Source organism: Orycteropus afer, unplaced genomic scaffold (assembly GCF_000298275.1).
Source record: "Orycteropus afer afer isolate SDZICR_OR568_19922 unplaced genomic scaffold, OryAfe1.0 scaffold00403, whole genome shotgun sequence".
Lineage (NCBI taxonomy): Eukaryota > Metazoa > Chordata > Mammalia > Tubulidentata > Orycteropodidae > Orycteropus > Orycteropus afer.
Genome location: NW_006921990.1, coordinates 1,627,490 through 1,638,727, shown reverse-complemented (window position 1 = coordinate 1,638,727; position 11,238 = coordinate 1,627,490). Strand labels below are relative to the sequence as shown.

The 11,238-nt window shown below is 35.2% G+C and overlaps 1 protein-coding gene across 1 annotated transcript in view; it reads left to right on the top strand.

Moving 5' to 3' along the window:
• The window catches only part of MANBA (mannosidase beta), a 279,621-nt gene that overhangs the window by 158,902 nt on the left and 109,481 nt on the right, over positions 1–11,238 (top strand). The window contains exon 8 of the mRNA XM_007953653.1: positions 10,465–10,616. Within this exon, the coding sequence (XP_007951844.1) occupies positions 10,465–10,616 (152 nt within the window). The remainder of the gene's footprint in view (positions 1–10,464; positions 10,617–11,238) is intronic.

The following is an 11,238-nucleotide window of genomic DNA, read 5'->3' as shown; positions in this document are numbered from 1 at the left end:
GTTTTGTTTTCTTATCCAATCTGCAACTCTCCATCTCTTGAGTGGTTCATTTAATCCATTAACATTCAGTGTAATTATTGACAAGTATGAATTGGTGGCTGTCATATTTTTATGTGTTTTTTCATGGTGTCCCTCATTCTTTGTTCCATATTATATTCTGTGCTGGGCTCATTATGTTTATGAATTGTGTTATCATATCCTTTGTTGCTGTTGTTTTAGTATTTGCTGGATATTTGTGCTTGTCCTCTTTTATTGTGATGTGAATGCTTATCATTTTTCTTTGAGGTTTCCCTGTGATCTATAATTTTCTTCCTAAGATTAGAATAGTCCATTCTGTTTTGCAACTCTCTTGACTGCCTCACCATTTCGAAGTTCTGTAACTACACAGTATTTTCCCTCTCTTTGGTTTGTAGTTGTTCTCACTTGCCAATTGATATCTCTGGTTCCCTGTTTACATCTTTTAAGCTTATTTCATTTTGGATATGTCCATAGCTGTGGTTTGTGGGTTAATAGTTGGTTGTTATATTCTACTTTTGGTTCTTTGTTCCAAAGATTCCTTTTAATATCTCTTGTAAGGTTAGTCTGGTTTTAATAAATTCCCTTAGTTTGTGCTTATCTTGAAATCTCCTAATTTCATCATCATATTTGAGGAACAGTTTTGTTGGCTATATAATTCTTGGTTGAAAATTTTTGTCCTTGAGGATTTTATATATACTATCCCATTACCTTATTGCTTGCATGGTTTCTGCTAAGAAATCAGAGCTTATTCTTACTGGTTCTCCTTGTAAGTGACTTTTTGTTTTTCCCGTGCAGCTTTCAGGATTCTTTCTTTGTCTTTGGTTTTGATGAGTTTGATGATGATATGTCTTTTTGATTTTCTTTTGGGGTCTGTCCTGTTGGGGTTTGTTGGGTTTCCTGAATGGATATATTCTCATCTTTCATCATATCAGGGAAGTTCTCCTCCAACAAATCTTGGACAATTTTCTCAGTGCTTTTCTTTTTCTCTTCCTGTTCTGGAATTCCAATGACACGTAAGTTATTCCTTTTGATGATATCCCACATGAACCTTAGGCTTTCTTCATTTTCTTTTGATTTTTTTTCTGGTTGATCACTTTCCAAAGAAGTATTCAGGTATTTGTCTTCAATCTCATTAATTCTGTCTTCCATCACATCAATTCTACTCATTTGCCCTTTCAATGTGTAAGGTATTTCTAACAATTTAGTATTAATCTTCTGAGTTTCTATCTGTAGATTTAGAATAATTTCTAATTTTTCATTTATTTTTTCATTTTGTTCTTGTATTTTCTTCCAAAATTCTTCTAGAGTTTTGTCTGTTTTTTCCTTGGTCTGTCTCTCAATCCTTTGAAGATACCTAAATATAATTCTTTTGAATTCCTTATTAGAGAGTTACAATGCTGCTTCTTCCTTAGGATGTGTTCTGGGTCTGTATCCTGCTCCCTTGTTTCTACCACTTTATCTTGCTTCTCTGTGTGGATTGTGATGATCTGTTGTCTCTGAGACATAGTGACATTGCTGCATTTAGGTCTGTGTTAACTGTTTATGAAGAGCACCCTAGGGTGAGCCAGGCTCTTCTTGGTGGTGGTTTATTGTTGGCCCGTTGGTGGAGAAGGAAGTCATGGCTCTCATTCAGTAAGTGAAGGTGCAGGAGGTGTGGGTATAGTTGTGTCGTATGGGGACTGTTGCTGTCTTCCACTCAATTGGACATAAAAACAATTGAATAACCAGCAAAATTAAAAGCAAATGGACAAAAAATACACCATGTAATCACACTGGAATAGTAACCAAAAAAAGAAAAAAGGAAAAAGAAAAAAAGCCCTGCAATATCTGGGTACAGAGCAATAAGAATAAAAAGGTAGAGAAGGAGAATAATGAATAAAAAAATTGGAAAAATCAAAAAAGAAATACAAGGAATGGGGTTAACTACAAGAAAGAAAACAAATTGCAGCCAGGAAGAGGGAAAAGAAAAAAAGCTGAAAAATAGAACCTGGGAGGGGGAAAAATAAAGAATAATAATAAAAAGGACAAAAGTAATAATAATAATAGTTTTAAAATAGACGAAAACAAACAAACTAAAAAGCAGAAAAAGGAAAAAAAAAATCGGGGCAGGGAGGTCAGGGCACTCAGGCTCTGTGCGATCTCGCAGACTGGGATGGATTCTCTGCCAGTCTAGAAGGTGGGTGGGAGTGGGGGATGGCTGCACCTCCGGTCACCAAGAGAGTATGGGGTACAAGAGTAACAAGGGGGATTTCGTACTTTTCCAGTCATCCAGTTCCAGAATGTCCTTGTGGTTCCCAGCAAGTGGAGCCTGTTCTTAAGTCCCTGGAATCTCAGAGAATGCTGTTGTTTTAAACATCCAAAATGGTCAAGCTGCTTGTAAACATTTAAAATGGCTGCACCCTCTGGACAAACAAAAGTCCACAGCTCAGCCTGTCTTCTTCTTCACTGCTTCACCTTTTATTCCCCAGCCACCAGAGTAGTCCTTCATGCATTCCCTGGCTAGCCAGAATTTTTAGGTTAATTCATAGGTCCTACCACCATCGGCAATATCCAACCTGTCTGTGCCGTCAGGATCTCTGCTGGACCGCAGCTCTGTATGTCTCCTTTTTTGATGTTTTCATGCAAATTGTTCTGCTAGTTGGAGTTTAGTCCACTTCTATATCCTTCCCTTCAAGAGTTTAGATTATCTTCTGTATCTATGTCAATTGGTTCCCCTTTTCTTTGTTGAAGAGGGTCCATGTAGTCTTTTTGCCTATTCCGCCATCTTACTGGAACTGCACTCAGTTATTTTTAAAGTAGTTTCTTCTATAATGTTTGGAATCATTCAAGCTTGCTTTGGGTGCAGTTCATGTCTCCAGTTCCCACTTCAATAGATAGCATTCAAAAGTAGTTTATAAATAAAGTGATACAGAGATTATAAAGAAAATTGAACATGAGTTACTTCAATTCTGTCCTTCTAGGTGACCTCTTGTAGTGGTTTTTGTGTTTAAATTTGTGTTGTCAGTGACTGTAAAGTACATTCCAACTTATGGCAACCCCATGCATTTAAAATGTAAAATAGAAATAAAGTGTGAACTGTGAGATATAATATGTAACTTTTTGCTTGATAAGTGTAAATTTTAGTTTATACATGAGACATTTTACTAATTTTAATATGGTTAGAATTGAAATTTATTTTTTAAAAATAGTTGTTGATTTTAAAACTAAAGAATGAATCAAGAAAGCAAAAACATGACATCAGTGATATGCTTTAGTGATGGCTGATGTTAAGAAACCAGTTCCTTAGGATTGTTTTTGATAGTACTTTACATACTTCATACAGAGATCAAATGTATGAATTGATCTGATATGTCCATATATAAGATGGTGGCATTAAAATAGAGAATTATTCTGTATATCTGCAAAGACTGCTGCTAAACTCACAGAAGATATCTTGAAAAATCTGGACGTTTTTCTTTTTGGACTCTGGTGGTGTAATGGGTAAGGCATTTGGCCGGTAACCAGAAGGTCAGTGGGAAGAAGATGAGGCAATTTGCTTCTGTAAAGATTTACAGTCTTGGAAACCCAATCAGGATCACTGTGAGTCTGAATTGACTCAATAGCAGTGGGTTTTGTATTTTTTTTTTAGGGTTATTTCCTATACCACTGCCATGGTAAAAAAATATGACAGTGATGTATATGTGGCCTATATTCATAGTGGAGTTTGTGCAAAAAATCAAAAAAATTAATCTCAAATTTTATTTCTGCTTTATGGAAGTAATTCTATGAACCTTGCAGAATTTACTCTTTTGGAACTGTTTCTTCATGTGTGATGGCTTTTGGAACTCAAAAAATTTTATTCAGTCTTTTAAATCTCACTTTATTGGTGGAAAAAGCTGCAAAAAGACTTTCTTTCAGATGGAATACTCATTAAACTATGGCACAGAAAGACAGATTTTGAAAAGTTAATCTTAACTTTGATAGTGTGAGTCAAAGAAAATGTGGCTACATTGGATCAGCTAAAGTCTCACTTGTGCTTTATGCAATTTTTCTTTTCTGAATTATCTTGTTTTCCGGTATAAAGTTTTTTTTTGTTGTTGTTGTTATGTGCCGTCGAGTTGGACCAAACTCATAGCGACTTTTCCTTGGGTTTCCGAGGCAGTATCACTATAGAAGTAGATTGCCCAATCTTCCTTCTGAGGAATGGCTGGTGGGTTTGAACTGCCAGGCTTCTGGTTAGCAGTCAAGTGCCTTAGGCACTATGCTACCAGAGATGTGATTAATCAGACACAAATATGTTTACAAATAGCTGGAATCCCCCTTGAACAATGTACAGTGGCATACCAAGTTTTAAAACTCTTTTTTGAAGATGAGTACAAAGAAATTTTGATGAAGGCACCACAATTGCAACAAAAAAATGTAAGAAAATGACTCTTTGGAGGAAGAATTCCAGGAGAAGCAAGAAAAGTTGCTGGCCTTACATTGCCTGAAGAGATCAAAATAAGCAATGCTTGAATGCCCTAATCATTTTCATCGAGAACTGGATATTCTAAAGCAGTGCTCGTGTTCACTATCATTTAACTATTTTCTTTGATTTTTGCAAAAGAATGAATAACTGAAAAATGGAAATTTTTCAACCCCGGTATTTGTGAAAAGCTCAAATAGATCTCTAAGGAACAGAGACATGGAGACTATTGCATTGTTCAGAATTTAATGTGAATTGAGATTGTTATGCTTTCTCTATTTGTATTTCTTTTCTAGCCATCATCATTCTTCATTTCATTGTATTACTATTACTGAAAATAACTTTGTCATGGATGAGAGAGTGTTAAAAAGTGATCATATTTGGTGTCAGATATACTAGATACACCACTTGCTATGAGGAGATCAGATAACTATGCTGATGTAAACTTTAATCTGTTAGCTTCTGGTTGTGCTAGTTGCAGACCCTGAGGGCAAAACAAAGAGAACCTGTCTTGCATCATCCTGCACAGGCCTGTTTGAGACAAGCTATTTGTGGATACCCAGAGTGTCCCTCTGCATATTAGAGCAATGGGCAGTGAATTTTTAAAGCAAGACAGAAATGTGATATTGAGTTGTCTCTAAAAATGCATGGTAGTAGATGTGAAATGATTTAGAAGGTATGTTTTGGAAATCCATAAAAATTATTTGAAAAATCTTTCAGGTAAAATTTGCCTTTTTTTTTTTTTTAAAGTAGAAAATTACCCTTTTGAAAATTCAGTGATTCTATGACAGCTTTTTAAGTATCTGATTACAAACAGCTGACAAGTAGCACTTGGTTTATGAATCGGTGACTCATTACATTATCATCTGTTTAGTCTGCCAAGGAAAGAAATTTGAGAAGTATAGTATTTACTTACCAGTCAGGCACCTTTTGAGCCCTTTAGTTAAGATATTCCTAACTCCTGTCTGAAAGAATGAGTTCAGCAATCCTGCACTGTTTGAGTTAATCCTTCTGTTTTAAAAATGAAGGCTTTATGAAATTAATAAAAAATATGTCTAGGGAGAAGCTAAAAAATCTTCAACAATAGGTAGAAAAATTTGGAATTTAAAGTTTTAACAGTCAAACTGATTGACTTACACAATTTGATTCTTAGCTATTTACACCTTTTTTTTTTTTTTTTTGCTACTTTTAGACAGTAATTTGCTTTGTTGGGCTGTTTAAAAAACTTTGTTCTGATGGGAAGGTATATTCACTCTGGGTATAAATTTGTGTCACTTTAGGGATCTTTTCAAAAAACGATTTACAGAGCCCATTATTTTCTCTGAAGTAAAATACTTATTGTAGAAGGAGGCTTTTATGGTGCCTGTTGGGACTGCCAGAGAAGATGGAGAATTATTGACACTAATGATAGACTCACTAGCCTTTAACCTGTCAAAGAATGCCCAGAGGGAAAGATGGCTGGCGGTGACTACTTCATCTCTGAGGCACTGTCAGGTAGCTCAGAATTTACTTTGACCTATGTTGTGAAATTGTTATTACAGGAGTAGAGAAATAGGGATAAATGCTTTTTTATGAGGAAAATTCCACCGAAAAAAAGGTGTTGTGTTTTATAGTTAACCCTGTATATAACATTAACATATATTAAGAAATAAACATGAGTTCTATTTTCTAGATTGTTGTGTTGTTGTTGTTGTTATGTGCTGTCGAATCGGACCCGACTCATAGCGACCCCTCCTTGGGTTGCCGAGGCAGTATCACTATGGATGTAGATTGCCCAACCTTCCTTCCGAGGAGTGGCTGGTGGGTTTGAACCACGGCCTATTGTTGGATTTAAGACTATTTGTACTCTTAAATATTGTGAGGACCCAAAAGTTTATGTGGGTTACATATATTGATATTTACTATATTAAAACTGAAAATTTAAAAGAAATTATATATTCATTTCAAATAACAATGAACACATGACATATAAGTATCAATAATTTACTTTTATGAAAAATATATACATTTTTAAATTAGAATAATGACATTATTTTACATGTTTGCAAATCTCTTTAATGCCTTGCTTAAATGAACACTAGCTTCTCATCTGCTTCTGCATTCAATCAATTTACAAAATGTTGGTTTGGTTGATATTTCAATATGAAGAAAATCTGCTCTCATATGGATATGTAGTTGGAAAAGGGAAGAGCACTTTAATGCCCTTTCAGAATCTTGTGAATATTCTTTGATATTATACCAAAATTTAACAAGTGGTTGTTTCTTACAGGTCAGTTGTAATGTGGAATCTGAAACCATATAGATGAACATTTTCATATTCTGTGTATTAGTCTCCCTTGAACTTTTAATGGATCTTTTATCCATGTCTGATATTGTAATACAATACATTGGTATTTTGGAAAATATTGGCTTACTGAGATTTACAGATCTTCCACATGTTAAAACATATCATTATATAATGTCAGACTTACATTTGGTAACATCACCACTGTTCTCATTTGAAATATCTTTTAAGTACTGGGAAACTTAAAAGTTCATAATAGCAATACACATTTTCCTAAATTCTGATTTTTTTTGAAAGCTTGAATATTATCGTTGGGCACAAATGCTGTCAGTTGTTTTCTTTGAAAAGATAAGCTCATTTTATTCATTTTTGAGAAAATATCTGCCAGAACCCACTTCTGAGTAATCATAGTTTGTCTGTTAGTCCTTTCAAGTAAAAGTAGGAGTTTGATGAAAAAGATGGCTAATTCAGCTTACAACTCAATGGTGGCACAAACGCTTTCCTTCAAGATAGTCATTGTTCATGTTGTTTTCTGTGTATTTCCCATTTAATCACAAAAAATATTAAAGTGATGTGTACTTAAGGATTGAGATTTAATAAAATTAATAATTTTTACTGCTTTATCAAGGACATACTTGAGTGAAACTGGATGGCTTTTTTTTTTTTTTTTTTGCCAGCAATGCATGAAGGTAAAGGATACAGTGACTCCTAGTGCAGCCACTGCCTTGATTCATGCTAAGGCATGGGCATTGTTATCCACATCAGTGCAAATATTAACACAATTGTTGCAGCATAATCTTGAGATTCAAAAAAGTTATTCAATACTTGGAGTATTTCTGCACTTGCATTTTGTTGACAACCATTCACATAAAAGAATATAAGATCTTCTTTGATGATTTATTGTGCTGAGAGTGGACAAACACAAGCAAAACAGCAAATCCATCAATTTCTGGAGATTCATCCATTTGCAAGGCAAGAGTATGAGTCTTCAGCTGAGATATCAAGTCAATCTTCATGTTGTAACTAGATCTTTAACAGGAAAATGGCAGTGCTTTGATTTCTTGGATTTCTTGACATTCCATCCAGTAGGCATCGACAGTGTCAACTGTGTAATTGCCACTCAGCTAATGTGTGTGTTTTTTCAGCCAAGGCAGCATGATAACTAACCCTGTAATGTGTCTCAGTGACTTTTTCATTTTTACTTTGAAAAGATGTAAACAATGTTTGGTTTTTGAATATGTCATAAGGCTATGTTTCAAATAATCAGTTCTTTTTTCTTTGTATTCCATTCCCAGTGATTGGTGTCAAAATGACAACACGAATTAACTTGCAGCATATATATTATTCAAACTTGTTCTGTTGCATAAGACACAATAAAATAAATTATTAACATCTATAATGATGAGGGAAAGATGGCTTTAATCCTATTTCCCTTTCTTACTTATCATATCATCCACTTTCTTTAGAGTAGATTCTTTCCTTCCATGAGTCAGGAGACTCTAATAAGTCAATTTTTTTTCTCCCAGTATTTTAAAACATAGACAGTACAGCTGTACAATGAGAATGCAAATCTTCTAATCTCCCTTTTGTAAGTCAATGATTCATCCTTAAATTAAGAAAAAGTGTTTTGTAAATAATCTTCCTTTTAGAATGAAATAATATATTAAATCCAAAATGTTTCAATTAAAATTACAATTTGATGTCTGTCTTGAGCTTTTTTATGTATTATGTGGGATTAAATTGACAATGGCAACTGAAAGATTAGATAGAAAACCGTTCCTGTAGGGGACTAGTTCAGAAAAGGAGAGTGCAAATGGTTGCACAATGAAGAATGTGATCAATGTCACTGAATTGTGCATGTACAAATTGTTGAATGGGTGTGTGTTCAGCTGTGAATAGTCTCAAAAAAATTTAAAAAAAAATTAAATTAAAATTTGTTTTTAGTTTGAAATTTAAAAAATGTTATTATGAAGCAAATCATGAAAAGTTACTTAGTCCTTTTGTGTTTCTGTGTAGGTTGCATGGGAAACTTTGGTATTCAAAATAAGGATTTATTGAACAATAATGAGGTTACAAAGATTATAGCAGGAATAGCTAAAGACATACGTAAGAGCACATTGGAAGTAGTGAGAACAAACTCAGTTAATCTCTCAAAGCTACCTCTTCGTACCGTAAACCTCTACTTTAGAACTCGAACACACCAGAATACACAAGCACACATTCCATTAGCTGCCAGAGTGATGATGTCTTCACACAGCCTGTGTAGCCTCTGGAACACTCCAATGTACACTGAAGAGAGGTTATAAAAACAGTTTTGAACTGGAGGACCAACTGTAAGAGTCTTTATGATTCCCTCCGGTCCCCAGACCACATTTTAGGAACTGCTGTTCCAGATGGTTGAATTGACTGTCAGAGTGTTTTAAAATTTACCTCTGAAAATCACTGTGCATTCTGTATATTTCGTCATCCTGAAGGACGTGTGACAATTCCTTGTCAAGATCCTCCTCATCCAGGTCTTATTCTGTAACTTGTCATAAAGGTAACTCTGGTATGTCATCATGTCAATAAGGGCAAGTGTAAGAAAGCAGAAAAACGAGTGGGCACTTTTATTTCATGAACATAAGTAGATTCATTCATTCATTTTTAGAGAAGTATGCAGTCTTGGTTCAAGGCTAGGTTTTACTGGAGTAGGACTATGTCCCTCATTCCTTGATCTGGTTTATGGCTGGAAAGAATTGAGATTCTGATAAAATGGTCAAAGTGTCTCCATGCAGTGTGTTGCTGACCATGCCTAACTGAGGAAACTTGTCTACAGTGTCACAGGTGTAAAGGTCACAGCTTTCTCCCTTTTAGCAGTGATAACATTGACATCATTCTACTTTGTCCTAGATATCACTGAGAGTCGGAATCTAACAACAACAATAATTCTTTGAGACACAAAGACTAAACCCTGTCTTGCCTATGAGGGCCTTCACCACGGCTGGGACAGAGGTGCCCAGAACCAGTAGCTTTTGCTACTGCTGTTATTCTTCATTGCAGTGTAAAGAATGTGAGGAGGTCGGCTGTGGGCTGTGGATGGGATGCCAGCCCAAATCTCTCACCTGTGCCTGTGCCTTTGTGCCTCCCTAGAGTGTGTGTTTCTGTCCCATTTTCATCCAATTAGGACACCATATATATCAACAATTGCTATCCAAAAGCTCTCTCAGGATCAAGTTTAATGTGATAATTAGTTATGATTAAATTACCCATTAAATAAAAGATTAGGGAGTTGTTTAATTATGAATTGCCTTGTGCTTTATTTCTCTGATTGCAAGATGCACATTTTAACATCTCTGAAATAAGAATCAAAGGTGTATCAATTTAATTGGTAGGATTTTCTATTTTTTGTGAAATAACAATTTTTGTTTTAGTTTTGAAATGTTGTCTTCAAATATGCTTGTCTTGATATAAGTACGAATGCCTGTTTCATGAGGAAGAAAACATATTTCATTCTTTGAAATGATTTTCCTTTAAACAAAGAAATAAGACTCTAGCAATAATTTGTGTATAAATATGTATTTTCTAAAATGTGTACTTCCACAGTAAGTACTTCATAGCAGGTAGGAAAATTCACATTAACTTACACTCTTTTAAGTTATTAAAAATATAGCTTTTCTTTTTGTCCTCTTTGCTTGTTTTTCAAATGCTGATTTTCAGTATTTATTTCTGTTTGTGACAGGTTTATTTTAGGACGGTGGAACTTATAGAAGAGCCTATAGAAGGGTCTCCTGGTAGGAGTTTCTACTTCAAAATTAATGGATTGCCCATATTTCTGAAAGGCTCAAACTGGATTCCAGCAGATTCATTCCAGGATCGAGTAACCTCTGATTTGTAAGTTATCATCTTTCATTTTTTTAAAATTAATAGTGCCACCAAGCTTAAGAGTTACTCATTTTGGTATTGAAGAAAGAAGTCCAGATAGATCTTGGCTGAAAGCAAAGAATGTGTGGATTATAACAAATTATGGATAACATTGTAAAGAATGGGAATTCCAGAATGCTTAATTATGCTTATGAGGAATCTGTACATAGACAAAGAGATGGTCATTTGAACAGAACAAGGGGATACTGCATGGTTTACAGTCAGGAAAGGTGTACATTAAGGATGTATCCTTTTACCATATTTACTCAATCTGTATGATAAGCAGATAATCTGAGAAAATGGACTATATGAAGACAAACACGTCATCAGGATCGAAGGAAGGCTCATTAACAGCCTGAGGTTGTTGTTGTTAGGTGCCGTAGAGTTGTTTCCGACTCATAGCGACCCCGTGCACAGCAGAACGAAACACTGCCCGATCCCCTGCCAGCTCCATGATCCCTGCTATACTTGAGCCCATCATCCCAGCCACTGTGTCAATCCATCTCATTGAAGGCCTCCCCCGCTTTCGTCGATCCTCCATCCTACCAAGCATGACATCCTTCTCCAAGGAATGGTCCCTTCTGACAACATG